Source organism: Bombina bombina, chromosome 10 (assembly GCF_027579735.1).
Source record: "Bombina bombina isolate aBomBom1 chromosome 10, aBomBom1.pri, whole genome shotgun sequence".
In the NCBI taxonomy this organism is placed as follows: Eukaryota; Metazoa; Chordata; class Amphibia; order Anura; family Bombinatoridae; genus Bombina; species Bombina bombina.
Window position 1 is genome coordinate 155,722,034 of NC_069508.1, and position 19,618 is coordinate 155,741,651.

General features: G+C 43.4%; 1 protein-coding gene across 6 annotated transcripts in view; it reads left to right on the forward strand.

The window, feature by feature from the left end:
* LOC128640941 (microtubule-associated serine/threonine-protein kinase 2) overlaps nt 1-19,618 on the forward strand; it is a 538,333-nt gene that overhangs the window by 32,810 nt on the left and 485,905 nt on the right. For 4 of the 6 annotated variants that reach the window (XM_053693406.1, XM_053693407.1, XM_053693409.1 and 1 more), the window contains exon 3: nt 10,112-10,248. In XM_053693406.1, coding sequence (XP_053549381.1) covers nt 10,112-10,248 — 137 coding nt within the window. Of the gene's footprint in view, nt 1-10,111; nt 10,249-19,618 lie in introns of those variants that run through there. The other 2 variants (XM_053693411.1, XM_053693413.1) reach the window with 1 other exon arrangement.

Here is a 19,618-nt window from a genome sequence, read left to right on the forward strand (position 1 = left end):
ATTGTGTAAAATGGACAAATATTTAGAGGTTCCTGTCTACGCTGATGTTTTTCCGGTCCCTAAGAGGATTTCGGACATTGTTACTAAGGAGTGGGATAGACCAGGTATTCCGTTCGCTCCCCCTCCTACTTTTAAGAAGATGTTTCCCATATCCGACACCATGCAGGACTCGTGGCAGACGGTCCCTAAGGTGGAGGGAGCTATTTCTACTCTAGCTAAGCGTACAACTATACCTATTGAGGACAGTTGTGCTTTCAAAGATCCGATGGATAAAAAATTAGAGGGTCTCCTGAAGAAAATTTTTGTTCATCAGGGTTTTCTTCTCCAACCTATAGCGTGCATTGTTCCTGTAACCACTGCAGCTGCCATTTGGTTCGAGGCTCTGGAAGAGGCTCTTCAGGTGGAGACCCCTTTAGATGATATCCTGGATAGAATTAGGGCTTTTAAGCTAGCTAATTCTTTCATTACAGATGCCGCTTTTCAACTGGCTAAATTAGCGGCAAAGAATTCAGGTTTTGCCATTTCTCCAACATAGGTGTGTCCGGTCCACGGCGTCATCCTTACTTGTGGGATATTCTCTTCCCCAACAGGAAATGGCAAAGAGCCCAGCAAAGCTGGTCACATGATCCCTCCTAGGCTCCGCCTACCCCAGTCATTCTCTTTGCCGTTGTACAGGCAACATCTCCACGGAGATGGCTTAGAGTTTTTTAGTGTTTAACTGTAGTTTTTCATTATTCAATCAAGAGTTTGTTATTTTCAAATAGTGCTGGTACGTACTATTTACTCAGAAACAGAAAAGAGATGAAGAATTCTGTTTGTATGAGGAAAATGATTTTAGCAACCGTAACTAAAATCCATGGCTGTTTCACACAGGACTGTTGAGAGCATTAACTTCAGTTGGGGGAACAGTTTGCAGTCTTTGCTGCTTGAGGTATGACACATTCTAACAAGACGATGTAATGCTGGAAGCTGTCATTTTCCCTATGGGATCCGGTAAGCCATGTTTATTACGATTGTAAATAAGGGCTTCACAAGGGCTTATTTAGACTGTAGACATTTTTTGGGCTAAATCGATTGATATTAACACTTATTTAGCCTTGAGGAATCATTTATTCTGGGTATTTTGATATAATAATATCGGCAGGCACTGTTTTAGACACCTTATTCTTTAGGGGCTTTCCCAAAGCATAGGCAGAGTCTCATTTTCGCGCCGGTGTTGCGCACTTGTTTTTGAGAGGCATGGCATGCAGTCGCATGTGAGAGGAGCTCTGATACTTATGAAAGACTTCTGAAGGCATCATTTGGTATCGTATTCCCCTTGGGTTTGGTTGGGTCTCAGCAAAGCAGATACCAGGGACTGTAAAGGGGTTAAAGCTTAAAACGGCTCCGGTTCCGTTATTTTAAGGGTTAAAGCTTCCAAAATTGGTGTGCAATATTTTCAAGGCTTTAAGACACTGTGGTGAAAGTTTGGTGAATTTTGAACAATTCCTTCATGTTTTTTCGCAATTGCAGTAATAAAGTGTGTTCAGTTTAAAATTTAAAGTGACAGTAACGGTTTTATTTCAAAACGTTTTTTGTACTTTCTTATCAAGTTTATGCCTGTTTAACATGTCTGAACTACCAGATAGACTGTGTTCTGAATGTGGGGAAGCCAGAATTCCTATTCATTTAAATAAATGTGATTTATGTGATAATGACAATGATGCCCAAGATGATTCCTCAAGTGAGGGGAGTAAGCATGGTACTGCATCATTCCCTCCTTCGTCTACACGAGTCTTGCCCACTCAGGAGGCCCCTAGTACATCTAGCGCGCCAATACTCCTTACTATGCAACAATTAACGGCTGTAATGGATAATTCTGTCAAAAACATTTTAGCCAAAATGAACCCTGTTCAGCGTAAGCGTGGATGCTCTGTTTTAGTTACTGAAGAGCATGACGACGCTGATATTAATATCTCTGAAGGGCCCCTAACCCAATCTGAGGGGGCCAGGGAGGTTTTGTCTGAGGGAGAAATTACTGATTTAGGGAATATTTCTCAGCAGGCTGAATCTGATGTGATTACTTTTAAATTTAAATTGGAACATCTCCGCATTTTGCTTAAGGAGGTATTATCCACTCTGGATGATTGTGAAAATTTGGTCATCCCAGAGAAACTATGTAAAATGGACAAGTTCCTAGAGGTGCCGGGGCTCCCAGAAGCTTTTCCTATACCCAAGCGGGTGGCGGACATTGTTAATAAAGAATGGGAAAGGCCCGGTATTCCTTTCGTCCCTCCCCCCATATTTAAAAAATTGTTTCCTATGGTCGACCCCAGAAAGGACTTATGGCAGTCAGTCCCCAAGGTCGAGGGAGCGGTTTCTACTTTAAACAAACGCACCACTATTCCCATAGAGGATAGTTGTGCTTTCAAAGATCCTATGGATAAAAAATTAGAAGGTTTGCTTAAAAAGATGTTTGTTCAGCAGGGTTACCTTCTACAACCCATTTCATGCATTGTCCCTGTCACTACAGCCGCATATTTCTGGTTTGATGAACTGATTAAGGTGCTCGATAGTGACTCGCCTCCTTATGAGGAGATTATGGACAGAGTCAATGCTCTCAAATTGGCTAATTCTTTCACTCTAGACGCCTCTTTGCAATTGGCTAAGTTAGCGGCTAAGAATTCTGGGTTTGCTATTGTGGCGCGCAGAGCGCTTTGGTTGAAATCTTGGTCGGCTGATGCGTCTTCCAAGAACAAGCTACTAAACATTCCTTTCAAGGGGAAAACGCTGTTTGGTCCTGACTTGAAAGAGATTATCTCTGATATCACTGGGGGTAAGGGCCATGCCCTTCCTCAGGATCGGCCTTTCAAGGCAAAAAATAGACCTAATTTTCGTCCCTTTCGTAAAAACGGACCAGCCCAAGGTGCTACGTCCTCTAAGCAAGAAGGTAATACTTCTCAGGCCAAGCCAGCTTGGAGACCAATGCAAGGCTGGAACAAGGGAAAGCAGGCAAAGAAACCTGCCACTGCTACCAAGACAGCATGAAATATCGGCCCCCGATCCGGGACCGGATCTGGTGGGGGGCAGACTCTCTCTCTTCGCTCAGGCTTGGGCAAGAGATGTTCTGGATCCTTGGGCGCTAGAAATAGTCTCCCAGGGTTATCTTCTGGAATTCAAGGGACTTCCCCCAAGGGGAAGGTTCCACAGGTCTCAGTTGTCTTCAGACCACATAAAAAGACAGGCGTTCTTACTTTGCGTAGAAGACCTGTTAAAAATGGGAGTGATTCATCCTGTTCCATTGAGAGAACAAGGGATGGGGTTCTACTCCAATCTGTTCATAGTTCCCAAAAAAGAGGGAACATTCAGACCAATCCTAGATCTCAAGATCTTAAACAAATTTCTCAAGGTCCCATCTTTCAAGATGGAAACCATTCGAACTATCCTTCCTTCCATCCAGGAAGGTCAATTCATGACCACGGTGGATTTAAAGGATGCGTATCTACATATTCCTATCCACAAGGAACATCATCGGTTCCTAAGGTTTGCATTCCTGGACAAACATTACCAGTTCGTGGCGCTTCCTTTCGGATTAGCCACTGCTCCAAGGATTTTCACAAAGGTACTAGGGTCCCTTCTAGCTGTGCTAAGACCAAGGGGCATTGCAGTAGTACCTTACCTGGACGACATTCTGATTCAAGCGTCGTCCCTCCCTCGAGCAAAGGCTCACACGGACATCGTCCTGGCCTTTCTCAGATCGCACGGCTGGAAAGTGAACGTGGAAAAGAGTTCTCTATCCCCGTCTACAAGGGTTCCCTTCTTGGGAACAATTATAGACTCCTCAGAAATGAGGATTTTTCTAACAGAGGCCAGAAAGACAAAGCTCCTGGACTCTTGTCGAATACTTCATTCCGTCCCTCTTCCTTCCGTAGCTCAGTGCATGGAAGTGATCGGGTTGATGGTAGCGGCAATGGACATAGTTCCTTTTGCGCGCATTCATCTAAGACCGTTACAACTGTGCATGCTCAGTCAGTGGAATGGGGACTATACAGACTTGTCTCCAAAGATACAAGTAAATCAGAGGACCAGAGACTCACTCCGTTGGTGGCTGTCCCTGGACAACCTGTCACGAGGGATGACATTCCACAGACCAGAGTGGGTCATTGTCACGACCGACGCCAGTCTGATGGGCTGGGGCGCGGTCTGGGGATCCCTGAAAGCTCAGGGTCTTTGGTCTCGGGAAGAATCTCTTCTACCGATAAATATTCTGGAACTGAGAGCGATATTCAATGCTCTCAAGGCTTGGCCTCAGCTAGCGAGGGCCAAGTTCATACGGTTTCAATCAGACAACATGACGACTGTTGCGTACATCAACCATCAGGGGGGAACAAGGAGTTCCCTAGCGATGGAAGAAGTGACCAAGATCATTCTATGGGCGGAGTCTCACTCCTGCCACCTGTCTGCTATCCACATCCCGGGAGTGGAAAATTGGGAAGCGGATTTTCTGAGTCGTCAGACATTGCATCCGGGGGAGTGGGAACTCCATCCGGAAATCTTTGCCCAAGTCACTCAACTTTGGGGCATTCCAGACATGGATCTGATGGCCTCTCGTCAGAACTTCAAAGTTCCTTGCTACGGGTCCAGATCCAGGGATCCCAAGGCGGCTCTAGTGGATGCACTAGTAGCACCTTGGACCTTCAAACTAGCTTATGTGTTCCCGCCGTTTCCTCTCATCCCCAGGCTGGTAGCCAGGATCAATCAGGAGAGGGCGTCGGTGATCTTGATAGCTCCTGCGTGGCCACGCAGGACTTGGTATGCAGATCTGGTGAATATGTCATCGGCTCCACCTTGGAAGCTACCTTTGAGACGAGACCTTCTTGTTCAGGGTCCGTTCGAACATCCGAATCTGGTTTCACTCCAGCTGACTGCTTGGAGATTGAACGCTTGATTTTATCGAAGCGAGGTTTCTCAGATTCTGTTATCGATACTCTTGTTCAGGCCAGAAAGCCTGTAACTAGAAAGATTTACCATAAAATTTGGAAAAAATATATCTGTTGGTGTGAATCTAAAGGATTCCCTTGGGACAAGGTTAAGATTCCTAGGATTCTATCCTTCCTTCAAGAAGGATTGGAAAAAGGATTATCGGCAAGTTCCCTGAAGGGACAGATTTCTGCCTTGTCGGTGTTACTTCACAAAAAACTGGCAGCTGTGCCAGATGTTCAAGCCTTTGTTCAGGCTCTGGTTAGAATCAAGCCTGTTTACAAACCTTTGACTCCTCCTTGGAGTCTCAATTTAGTTCTTTCAGTTCTTCAGGGGGTTCCGTTTGAACCCTTACATTCCGTTGATATTAAGTTATTATCTTGGAAAGTTTTGTTTTTAGTTGCAATTTCTTCTGCTAGAAGAGTTTCAGAATTATCTGCTCTGCAGTGTTCTCCTCCTTATCTGGTGTTCCATGCAGATAAGGTGGTTTTACGTACTAAACCTGGTTTTCTTCCAAAAGTTGTTTCTAACAAAAACATTAACCAGGAGATTATCGTACCTTCTCTGTGTCCGAAACCAGTTTCAAAGAAGGAACGCTTGTTGCACAATTTGGATGTTGTTCGCGCTCTAAAATTCTATTTAGATGCTACAAAGGATTTTAGACAAACATCTTCCTTGTTTGTTGTTTATTCAGGTAAAAGGAGAGGTCAAAAAGCAACTTCTACCTCTCTCTCTTTTTGGATTAAAAGCATCATCAGATTGGCTTACGAGACTGCCGGACGGCAGCCTCCCGAAAGAATCACAGCTCATTCCACTAGGGCTGTGGCTTCCACATGGGCCTTCAAGAACGAGGCTTCTGTTGATCAGATATGTAGGGCAGCGACTTGGTCTTCACTGCACACTTTTACCAAATTTTACAAGTTTGATACTTTTGCTTCTTCTGAGGCTATTTTTGGGAGAAAGGTTTTGCAAGCCGTGGTGCCTTCCATTTAGGTGACCTGATTTGCTCCCTCCCTTCATCCGTGTCCTAAAGCTTTGGTATTGGTTCCCACAAGTAAGGATGACGCCGTGGACCGGACACACCTATGTTGGAGAAAACAGAATTTATGTTTACCTGATAAATTTCTTTCTCCAACGGTGTGTCCGGTCCACGGCCCGCCCTGGTTTTTTAATCAGGTCTGATAATTTATTTTCTTTAACTACAGTCACCACGGTACCATATGGTTTCTCCTATGCTATTATTCCTCCTTACCGTCGGTCGAATGACTGGGGTAGGCGGAGCCTAGGAGGGATCATGTGACCAGCTTTGCTGGGCTCTTTGCCATTTCCTGTTGGGGAAGAGAATATCCCACAAGTAAGGATGACGCCGTGGACCGGACACACCGTTGGAGAAAGAAATTTATCAGGTAAACATAAATTCTGTTTTTAGCGCGTAGAGCGTTATGGCTTAAGCTCTGGTCGGCTGATGTGTCATCAAAATCTAAGCTTTTGACCATCCCTTTCAAGGGTAAGACCCTATTCGGGCCTGAACTGAAAGAGATTATTTCAGATATCACTGGAGGGAAAGGTCATGCCCTCCCTCAGGATAAGACAAATAAGATGAGGACCAAACAAAATAATTTTCATTCCTTTCGAAACTTCAAAGGTGGTCCCGCTTCCTCTCCCCCTGCTGCAAGGCAAGAGGGGAACTTTGCTCAATCCAAGTCAGTCTGGAGACCTAACCAGGCTTGGAACAAAGGTAAACAGGCCAAAAAGCCTGCTGCTGCCACCAAGACAGCATGAAGGGGTAGCCCCCGATCCGGGACCGGATCTAGTAGGGGGCAGACTTTCTCTCTTTGCTCAGGCTTGGGCAGGAGATGTTCAGGACTCCTGGGCTTTAGAAATCGTAACCCTGGGATAACTTCTAGTCTTCAAGGATTCTCCTCCAAGGGGGAGATTTCATCTTTCTCAATTGTCTGCAAACCAGACAAAAAGAGAGAGGTGTAGAAGACCTACATACCATGGGAGTGATCCGCCCTGTTCCGAAAGCAGAACAAGGGCAAGGGTTTTACTCCAATCTGTTTGTGGTTCCCAAAAAGGAGGGAACCTTCAGACCAATCTTAGATCTCAAGATCCTAAACCAATTCCTCAGAGTCCCATCTTTCAAGATGGAGACCATTCGGACTATTTTACCAATGATCCAGGAGGGCCATTATATGACCACTGTGGACTTAAGGGATGCGTATCTACACATCCCTATTCAGAGATCATCATCAGTTCCTCAGGTTCGCCTTTCTGGACAGGCATTACCAATTTGTGGCTCTTCCCTTCGGGTTGGCCACGGCTCCCAGAATTTTCACAGTGGCGCCTTATCTAGACGATATCTTAATTCAAGCGTCGACTTTCCAACTAGCCAAGTCTCACACGGACATCGTGTTGGCCTTTCTAAGATCTCATGGGTGGAAGGTGAACGTAAAAAAGGAGTTCTCTTTCCCCTCTCACAAGAGTTTCATTCCTAGGGACTCTGATAGACTCGGTGGACATGAAAATATTTCTGACGGAGGTCAGGAAATCAAAAATTTTAGTCACCTGCCGAGCTCTTCATTCCATTCCTCGGCCGTCAGTGGCTCAGTGTATGGAGGTAATCGGTCTAATGGTAGCGGCAATGGACATAGTTCCATAGTATCTCAGACTACTGCAACTATGCATGCTCAGACAGTGGAATGGGGATTATGCAGATTTATCTCCTCAGATAAATCTGGATCAGGAGACCAGAGATTCTCTTCTTTGGTGGTTGTCACAGGATCACCTGTCCCAGGGACGGTTTTCGCAGGCCAGCGTGGGTTATAGTGACGACAGACGCCAGCCTACTGGGCTGGGGTGCAGTCTGGAATTCCCTGAAAGCACAGGGTTTATGGACTCAGGAGGAGGCCCTCCTACCGATTAAATATTCTAGAACTGAGGGCGATATTCAATGCTCATCAGGTGTGGCCTCAGCTGGCTTCGGCCAGATTCATCAGATTTCAGTCGGACAACATCACGACTGTGGCTGATATCAATCATCAGGGGGGAACAAGGAGTTCCCTAGCGATGATAGAGGTTTCCAGAATAATCCCATGGGCAGAGACTCACTCATGCCATCTATCAGCAATCTATATCCCAGGGGTATTGAACTGGGAGGTGGATTTTCTAAGTCGTCAGACTTTTCATCCGGGGGAATGGGAACTCCATCCGGAGGTGTTTGCTCAAATGATTCAGCTATGGGGCACACCAGAATTGGATCTGATGGCGTCTCGTCAGAACGCCAAACTTCCTTGTTACGGGTCCAGGTCAAGGGATCCTCAGGCAGTACTGATAGATGCTCTAGCAGTACCCTGGTCGTTCAACCTGGCTTATGTGTTTCCACCATTCCTTCTCCTCCTGCATCTGATTGCCAGAATCAAACAGGAGAGAGCGTCAGTGATTTTGATAGCACCTGCGTGGCCACGCAGGACTTGGTATGCAGACCTGGTGGACATGTCTTCTCTTCCACCATGGACTCTACCGCTGAGACAGGACCATTTGATTCAAGGTCCGTTCAAGCATCCAAATGTAATTTCTCTGCGGCTGACTGCTTGGAGATTGAACGCTTGATTTTATCAAAGCGGGGTTTCTCTGAGTCGGTCATTGATACCTTGATTCAGGCTCGAAAGCCTGTCACCAGGAAAATCTATCATAAGATATGGCGTAAATATCTTTATTGGTGCGAATCCAAAGGTTATTTATGGAGTAAGATCAGGATTCCTAGGATTTTGTCCTTTCTCCAAGAAGGATTGGAGAAGGGATTATCAGCTAGTTCCTTAAAAGGACAGATATCTACTTTGTCTATTCTATTGCACAAGCGTCTGGCAGATGTCCCAGACGTTCAGTCGTTCAGTCAGGCTTTAGTTAGAATCAAGCCAGTGTTTAAACCTGTTGCTCCGCCATGGAGTTTGAATTTAGTTCTTAAAGTTCTTCAAGGGGTTCCGTTTGAATCCATGCATTCCATAGCTATTAAGCTTCTATCTTGGAAAGTTCTGTTTCTAGTTGCTATCTCTTCAGCTCAAAGAGTTTCTGAACTATCTGCATTACAATGCGTCTCGCCTTATCTTGTTTTCCATGCTGATAAGGTGGTTTTGCGTAGCAAACCTGGATTCCTTCCTAAGGTTGTTACTGACAAGAATATCAATCAGGAAATTGTTGTTCCTTCTCTTTGTCCTAATCCTTCTTCTAAGAAGGAACGTCTGTTGCACAACTTGGACGTGGTTCCTGCTTTGAATTTTTATTTGCAAGCAATCAAAGATCTCTGTCAAACATCTTCTTTGTTTGTTTGTTGTCTATTCTGGGAAGCGTAGAGATCAAAAGGCTACGGCTACCTCTTTCCTTTTGGCTAAAGAGCATCATCCGTTTGGCATATGAGACTGCTGGACAGCAGCCTCCCGAAAGGGTTACAGCTCACTCTACTAGAGCGTTGGCTTCCACATGGGCTTTTAAAAATGATGCTTCTGTTGAACAATTTTGTAAGGCTGCGACTTAGTCTTCGCTTCATACCTTTTCCAAATTTTACAAATTTTATACTTTTGCTTCTTCGGAGGCTATTCTTGGGAGAAAGGTTCTGCAAGCAGTGGTGCCTTCTGTTTAGGTTCCTGTCTTGTCCCTCCCTTCATCCGTGTCCTAAAGCTTTGGTATTGGTATCCCACAAGTAAGGATGAAACCGTGGACTTGGTACATCTTGCAAAAGAAAACAAAATGTATGCTTACCTGATAAATTTCTTTCTTTTGCGATGTACCGAGTCCACGGCCCGCCCTGTCTATTCAAGACAGATAGTATTTTTTTTATTGAAAACTTCAGTCACCTCTGCACTATATAGTTTCTCCTTTTTCTTCCTAAGCCTTCGGTCGAATGACTGGGGGTGGAGTTAAGGGGGGAGCTATATAGACAGCTCTGCTTTGGGTTCTCTCTTTGCCACTTCCTGTAGGGAAGGATAATATCCCACAAGTAAGGATGAAACCGTGGACTCGGTACATCGCAAAAGAAAAATGTATCAGGTAAGTATACATTTTCTGCAATGAAATCTCAGATCACAGCATATTCTGCCTTGAGCGTTGCCAGTTTTGCTAAATTCTAATGAAAATTGTATCCTTTCTCTTCCAGGAAAACAGCTGCTCCCCCTGTCCAATAGTGTGAGTAGCGGAGTGATAGCATGGCAGCCGCCCGTAGAGACGTCCAACCTGGTCCGAATGAGAAACCAGTCTCTTGGCCAGTCTGCCCCATCACTGACTGCTGGCTTGGTAAGTGACCAGTTGCTGTATTAGCGTAGAGTACTTGATTGTGACAGAATGCTTATATAATAACTGTATTTTATGCTGCTTTATCCACGTGCCGGTGAAAGCATCTAGTGGACATCTGTTTGCTATAACCCAGTCTACCCTGAGCACAGTATCTTGCTGGCATGGCTTGAGCTTTTCAGAATGAAGGTCAGGGATCTAGTAAATCTGCATTTTCTAAGATTAAAATTCATTTTTCACCTGTAGTTTTAGAAGATGGTATTAACCTCTTGCTGTCCATGTAATGCTGTAGTGTATCTTTTGGCTGCAAAACCATGGCTTATACCCGCTGCCCAGATTTGTGTAGGTTCTGTGACCCTTTTTATTTAGTTGTGACACTGGGAATGCTGTATTTTTGGACAATTGCTCTGTGTAGGACTCATCCTTCCCATCTCATGTGTTCTATACTAGATCTCTCCTTGGGCTCCTGGCTGTACTGTGGTTCTGATACACTTGTGGAAACCGTCCTGCTGGAAGCGCCATGTTCATATTCACATTAGTCACTTGTGTTTATTTTCCTGAGCACTTTGTCTGAACGTTGCATTTTGGTTCCATCACGTTTAATGTTAAGTCCCTCTTAACTTGTTTATAAGCTATAGTGCAGCATTAACAAGTCATCCGAGGCCTGAGATCCTGAGCTGTTGGAACAGACAAGCTGTTTGTTGTGCAGGTTACTGCAAGGGGTGTCTGGCCAGCGGCTTCACCCCATAGGATGTCTCTGACGGCAGAGGCTGGTTTCATGCTTCTTCCATAGATTTGAATCATTCTTTATTAGCATCTTCATGTGGATTCACCTTTTTTCTCTTGCAAGCTGAGCTAAGACATCTTTGAAAGACTGAATACTCACCTCATTACTCTTTAGACCATGTGTTCTCTGTGTGATAAAGATCTTGCCTATACAGTTGATTTAAGCTCACATGGATGGTGGTGTTGCAATAAAGTGACACCACAGTACCATAGTGCCATAAAGTGTACAAATCTCTGGGGTGCAGTGTGCACCAAGGTATTGGAGGAGATGAACCGTAGCAAATTCATATGAAGAGGAGACATCAGGGCTGTACCATGGGGCACATAAACGGTAATTCACTCATACCTGCAGTCTTTACTTATGGCAATAATTCTAAATAAATTTATTTGTAAGGTTTTCATGTAAGTTCCATCCTCACTTGTTAAACGACAAACTGACGTCATTGTTGAGCTGTTATAATTTGAAGCTTCAAGCATTTGACAACTTTCTATCGCATGTAAAAGCAACTACACTATACAGTCATTTATTTATTTTGCTATCAAATAATCTGAACATTGTGCTTGTTCCTCTCTCCGTCATAGTTAAAGGGACATAAACCCAAATTTTTCTTTCATAATTCTCATAGCGCATTAAACAACTTTTTCAATTTACTTCTATTATCAAATTTGCATTATTCTCTTGGTATCCTTTTATTAAAGGAGCAGCAATCCACTATTAGGAGCTGAGCACGTCAGGTGAGCCAATAGCAAGAGGCATATTAGTGCAGCCACTGCTGCTGAGGATATGTACATATGCTTTTGTTTTTTAATCAGAAGATACTAGGAGAGAATGAAGCACATTAAGATTATTATTATTATTATTATTATTATTATTATTAGGTATTTGTAGAGCGCCAACAGATTCCGCAGCGCTGTAAACATAGTCGGTGTATAGAATAGCTTTGTAGGGGTCAAGTGGGTAGAGGGACAGAGTTATTAAATTTGCATGCTTCGTCTGACAGTTAATGTTAACTTTACAGTCTAAGTATGGGGACATTTACTCAACACTCTAGCCAATCCCTATGTAGAGCCTACACAGTGATTGGCTACCTCAGAGCACAAGCTGATTTACATTGGTCCTTTTTTTGGCCACAAAAAGACCTGTAACATTGATTCCACCAGTCTGAATGTATACCTAAAAACTGCTCTTGATTTGCAAAACCTGGTAAATTGTGTCTGCAAAAGGGCAGCATTATTGTTATTTATAAAGAATCTGTTACATTGCAGTGCCGTATATATTCTATGGGTATAGTGTCCCAGCAACAAGCAGAGGGTATCTTATTAGTCCCAGTCATTACTGACCACCTGCCCCAGCTGGGGTACCTGACTCAGTACGATCTGTGCGTCGGGTGATTACTGAGCAGTTACGGCTGTGTGTGTGTGTGAGCGACAGATGTGCATAGTGTGTATTAGCAGGGGTGTGGCGCCACCCAGTGCTCATCAAAAGGATTGTCATACGGAGCAGATAAGTGTGTTTATTGCTGTTTGGGGGGACTTTTTTGACTCTTGGCTTTTTGTTATACCTTTGTCTAACCTTCACCTTTTCTCTGACCCTGCAAATTCTGATGGAAAAGTGAAAACTGCAGCTTCACCCCACACTTGTTCTGTGATTGTCAGATACTATATATATATATATATATATATATATATATATATATATATATATATATATATATATATATATATATTTAAAATGAAATTTCAGTAATGACTCTGTTCACTTTTTGATAAGGGTTAATATGTAAAATAACAGCGACAGACTATACATGGTCTACATGTTTGTGTCTATATTGTTTTTTTGTTGTTGTTTTTTTAATTAAATTATACAAAACCCAAGAGCATTAATAAGTCAAAATAAATTGTCACGCAAGACCAATATGTACATATGGCATTACAGTATTAGAATAATACCAAAAAGACAAAGCGAGTGTATCAATAAAATAATCACTGATATAGAACGGCATCTGCATAAGTTAAAATAAAACATACATATTTTCAATCTTGGTCCTGAAAATTATTTATTCGGCTAAATAACGCATGAAAACTTTGGCTATTTTTTCTTTTTCTTTTTTTCTTTTCCCCCCAACCCTAGGTTATGGAATTGAACCTGGATCGAACATAAAGAAGAAAAAAAAAAAAAAAAAAAGGAACGAGAGAGGCCGGGCAGGGTCCGCTAGTAACAGGAGCTAGACCCCTGCAAAGTGTACATTATGCTATCCCTTCTAGGTATCTCTATAGTTCCTGATCCAAGTATGGGGGAATACCTCTAATATCACCAATTCGGCGAAGCTGATAGAGAGAAATGGAGACAAGATCTGTTTCTGAACTAGAACCGGATATGACTTAATTATAGGTGCCCATCCAATCAGGAATTTTTTTTTTAATTCTATTCTCAACCTGCTGTAAATGAAAAGATTCAAATATAATTTGCGCTTGAATTCCCTTTAATATTAGTGCCAGACTAGGAGCGCTTTTAGCAGTCCAGTTCTTACATAAATTGTTATATCGAACTATAAGAATAATAGTATTTACAATTTGCCTAAAAGGACTGACTCTAGGGCTGAGTACTTAAAAAAAAAACAATGTCTTTCAGAAAAAAGGAGAGCATCACATTAATAACTTTAATCCAAAATTGGACTTTAAGCCAGAGCTGCTGAATTGTATAGCAAAGCCAAAGCATATGGGGAAGATCTGCTCGGGGACTAGAACACCTGGGGCATACTGATAATTGCTGTGGATAAAATTTGGCTATCTTAATCAGAGTTAAATAGAAATCATTAGTTTCAGATGGGATTCTTTCCAGCTGACAGATATGGGATACTTGGCAACAGAGGTCAGACTACATGAAATCCTATCCGAATCTATTGTCTGGATGATGGACACCCAAAGATTGCAGAGTTTGTAGCTAGGATGCTTTGTTTAGTGAGCACAATATCATAGATAAGGGAAATTGAAGCATCCCCTGCTCTGAATTTCTGGATACATACCTTAACCTCGCTCCACTCAGCCGAAGAAGAGGTATACCATTTCTGTGAACAGATATGTCGAATCTGAAAATACGCAAAACGGTTTCGAGAAGAGCAAAAAGTTGACAGTCTCCCAAGAAAGAATCTGAAAATCCACATTAAGTAAATTATAAATATCTTTGAGACCACTATCCTGCCATTCCAAAAACGTCTTCTGATCTAGACCCGGGGGGAAAAGAGGATTACCCCTAATAGGTAAGAATTCGGAGAATGAGAAATCTATTTTTAACACTTGACAGAATTTATACCATGCACATATTATAATGAGCAGAGAATTGTAACAGAGGGGAGATTATAGGATGGACAATGCAAGAGGGCCTTCAAAGACCAAGGAGCCACCAAATATTGTTCCATATCATAAGAGGTAACAAGATTGGATTGGGCAATCCAGTCGAAAGCTAATTTCAGCAGAGTTGCCCAGTTGTAAAGTTTGATATTAGGAAGAGCCAGGCCAGCTGCAGGATATTTATGCGACAGTCTATTAAGCGATATACGTGTTGTTTTGGATTTCCATATAAATTTGGAAAACCAGGAAGCCATCATACGTAAATCTTTATTTAATATAAAGAGCGGCAGATTTTGTAACGGGTAAAGAATTCGTGGAAAAATTATGGTTTTAATAAGATTATTAGACGCTGTAAAAGATGAAGGAAAAGCCGCCCAAAGTTCTAAATCTTCGATGATCTTTTGGAAAAGGGGTATAAAATTGTCCCGATACCAATATATGGGGTCTTTATATATTTCAAGATCCAAATATTTGATAACATTAACTATTCGAAAATGAGTTAAAGTATGTTTGTATTCTTTTCTACCAAGCCACATAACTTCACTCTTTTCCATATTAACTTTATATCCTGTAACTTGAGCTACCTCAGGGATAGTAGAAGCTGTATTCTGCATAAATATTAGCATGTCATCTGCATAGAGTAATAACGTCAGACTTTGAGTTCCAACTGGTATCCCCCTTAACACCTCTCTTAGCCTGACTGCTAAAGGCTCTAATGCAATGTTGAATAAATGAGGAGACAGGGGGGGGAGACAGGCTTCACTGCTATATCCTGCTAAATTAAGACTGCAAACACCAGCTGGTCCCAAGTTTTTCAGTTCCCCCAAAGATCTGCAAGCATACCTTGATAGAGATAAAGATGACCAACGAGATGTACACTGAACATAGAAGAATTTCTTTTCAGCCTCAATTTTCTCCAAGCTCTCCGTTACATAATGGAGGGATGGAGTGCTGCAACATGCCCAGTGGCAGAAAGAGTAACTGGGACTAATCTCAGGCATACTGAACTGCATGAAAGGCTCATGTGGGAACTGCAGAAACTCCCAGGAACTAGGCTATGGGGGCATATACATTATCTCACTTCTTGGTTCATGAAGACCAAACTTATACATTTTGGGGAGATACTGGTTTGGTTCCCCAATGTTATCTTGTTTTGTGTTACAAGTTATGTTCTGCATGCATTTTCGAAGACAGTAATTTATGCTTTTTGTCTCTCAGGTCTGACACTAACCCCCTCCCCACACAAAGGTAGAGGGATAGCATTTTTTCTCCTCCCAGGTTTTAAAACTAAGCCATGTATGGCGTCCCTATCCTCTAACAGGGCTGGCAAGCTTCCCTGCCCATGCTTTAAACCTTCTATACCCAATATTCAAACAGCCTGGGAAAAGGCCCAAAGTGGCTTTAATTCTAATTACAGTACTCCCAGCCAAGTAGAACCCCACTCCCCCTTAACCGTAACGGAGAGATATTTCAGGCTCCTAGCCCATGTTTGCCTAACCATTTCTTTCTCTCTTTTTGGTACTATTACATGTGTCCTTAGGGATGTTTATGTTTATGCTGAGAGTGACATGCTCTTTGCTAGGTGCCAGGCCTGCTACCAGGATACTCTTTTGTTAAAGCAGGGTCTCCAACCGCTTTCTCAGGCTGATGAAGTCTGCTGGTTTCTGGGTGGAATTTGTTTGTTATGCCTATGTGTTTTGCCTACAGTGTCAATGTTATGTGATGCACTAATGCTTTTGTGTCTCTGCCTCCAGCAACAGATGCTCCTCCACTCTGGGGGGTCCCCACACCATGCAATCCTTGACACATGGAAACCTTCTGGTTTGGCTTCCCGACTCTCTCCCATCTGGCTGATTCGTGAGTACAACTCCCTGGCACAAATTGATATCATGCCCTCCCCATACCACATTTTTCCACATACCTTAGGGTACCCATGTTTTATCCTGTTGATCCGCCTGCTCCACAGACCGCACCTCAGAATAGCAGAGCTGCAGGAACATTCCATACTTTCATTAGATAATGGCGCAGCGCTATAATGTAGTATCTTGGAATGTTGGAGGTATCACCTCTCCAGCTAAAAGAAGCAAGATACTCCACTACCTCAACTCAATCCACGCAGATATTGCATTGTTGCAAGAAACCCACTTGACACAGGAAGAGCACGCTAAGCTGAAGGTTAGATGGGTAGGTCAAGTTATAAACACGCCAACGACAGGCAGAAAAAAGGGGGTAGCGATACTGGTCAGGAAAGGGTTACCAATAGTGCTTACAGATACACATATCGACGTGCAGGGAAGGTATATCATCACTAGCTTGCATGTATCTTCCAAAACCTATACACTTTGCAGTGTCTATGGGCCGAATAGTCTCTCTCCCCACTTTTGGTCCCAGATTCAATCACTCCTAACTAAACGTAATAGCTCTCAAATCCTCATGGGAGGGGACTTCAACATGGCCCAACTATCCCCTCTCGATAGATTTATAAACCCCTCACAACCCTCTGGCATAAAACAGGGCTCTCAGCGACAGAAAATTGAATCTAAAATTACTTTAAGGCTTAAGGAGGGCTTGGGATTGGTTGATTTATGGAGATTGCGTAATCCAGAGGTTAGGGACTACACCTGTATGTCTAAATCACACCACACATTGTCCAGGATTGACTACTTCCTCACGTCTCCTGCTCTCACCCCTTTCATACCCTATACTAAAATACAACCCATCACCATATCAGATCACGCCCCTATCACACTGGTGCTGGACTTTACCCCCGCCGATAATTTACATAAAACATGGAGGTTTCCCTCTCATCTTTACAACAATGTAGATTTCCGCCAAAACTTACTTGCACACTGGATAGACTATGATGCAGATAACGCCCAACACCGCGACAACACGGATCTCTTTTGGCATGCCTCAAAGGCTGTGCTAAGGGGGAGAATCACAGCATACACTTCACATCATAAGAAACAGACTAAGAGGCTCACTGATCAAATGCTAAGAAATCTCACAGATGCATATAATACATATCTGCAACACCCGACCAGCCAATCGAGGCAACACTATTACAACTTGAAGCAAGAAAGAGACACCCATATCCAAATGGTAGATAACATACACACATTGCACAGGCAGGGACGATTCTACAGGTACGGGAACAAGGCAGGGAAAATAATGGCAAACATGGTCAAAGTGGTCACCCCTAGATCTAACATTCCAGCAATCATTACAGATAAGGGCCTTTGTAATGACACCCCAACGATTATGAAAGAGTTTGTGTCATACTACACTAAACTATACACTAAGCAGGACATATCAGAACATAATAAACAGTCATTCTGGCGCAATGTCACCGTCCCCACCATGACCCAGGAACAATTGGCTACGCTTAATGCCCCTATTCAAATACAAGAAGTTGTGAATACCATACGAAGCATTAAACTAGGGAAGGCGGCGGGACCTGACGGTCTTCCCGCAGAATATTATAAAATCTTATGCCCGGCGATAGCGCCCACTTTGGCAAAGCTTTTTTCAGACTACTTAGCAGGGAAGTCTGTACCGGACTCTAGATTTACCGATGCTAACATATGCGTCATTCCCAAACCGGATAGAGATTCAACTCTGCCGTCTTCTTATAGGCCGATTTCTTTATTAAATGGGGACTATAAGTTAATGACCAAAATCCTCGCTAATCGGCTGGCAGATGTTCTGCCACTGCTGGTCCACCCAGACCAGACGGGTTTTGTCAAACACAGATCATCAGTTATCAATTTACGCAAAGCACTGGCAGTCATAGCGCAATACCATCAAGCCCGACATAACCGGTCAGATGCCTCACTACAGGATGCCTGCTTCCTCTCTGTCGACGCCGAGAAGGCGTTCGACAGGGTGGAGTGGGATCACTTATACACTACGCTTATTAACTTTGGTATCACAGGCCACTTCTTGGATGCTGTACGTAGACTGTATAATTCACCCTCGGCATCCATCATTATCAATGGTGGTCTCTCCCCTTCCTTTAAGCTAGAAAGGGGCACAAGGCAAGGTTGCCCATTGTCCCCGCTCCTATTCGATCTTGCCATTGAGCCGCTGGCTTGCTATATCCGACAACACTGTGCTGGCCTTAAACTACACGCACAGTGTCTACATATCTCACTGTTTGCTGATGACCTCTTGTTGTATATTAGCAACCCTGATCTTAACGTTCCTCAAATATTACAAGTAATGACAAAATTTGGTACCTTTACTGGATACAAAATAAACGAAGACAAATCTGAAGTCACTTGGCTTCAAAACCAGGGAGGCAGCTCCCTTCAGAACACGAGTCTTAAGGTCACGGACGGATCTTTTAAGTATCTGGGGATTCACTTACATGTAGACCCCACAAAGATTTATCAACTTAATATCCCAAAAGTTATACTTAGTTCACAGAACACCATCCGAGGTTGGAGGGGTCTTCCCCTCTCCCTTCACGGTAGAATTCATTTATTGAAAATGGTAATACTACCAAAAATCTTGTATCCCTTGCAAATGCTCCCTCTTCTGCTCCACAACAAGGACATACAGGTAATCTCTTCTACTTTTGCCTCCTTTGTGTGGAACCAAAAAAAGCATAGGATCAACACCACCAGACTCTCCATGCCACTGGGGGTGGGGGGACTTAGGTTTCCGAACATTCAGTGGTACAATTGGGCAACACTAACTAAGCTGGTGCTTGGCTGGTTGGCCGGATCTGAATACTTCAGCCATGCTGTAGAGGCAGACTGTGCGTCACCGCTGAACTTGGCCTACCTCCCACACTCTACCTTGTCTGCCTTACCCCATCACATTTCTCAGAACATACTGTTCAGAGACCCGCTGAGAGCATGGCACAGGCTATGCCGATTCTGGGGTAGTGATCACAAAGTGACCAAATATCTGCCCATACAGGGAAACCCTACGTTCATACCTGGTTTCACCACCAGGGCCTTTCAGAAATGGAGGGCCTCTGGCCTGACCTCTATTGCACAATTTATCAATCCTAACACGCTTCAGGTTCTCCCTTTCCAGGAACTGAGAGAAACCTTTGCTATCCCCGCTGATACCATGTTCGCATATTTTCAGTGTAGGCACTTTGTCAGGGCTCTCATCTTAGACAATCGGCTTACTAAAGTAAGTTCTGGCGTGGACAGACTAGTCCGCATGACAAAACAAGGATCATATTCCATAACCCGTATATATAACGAAATCACAAGTCACT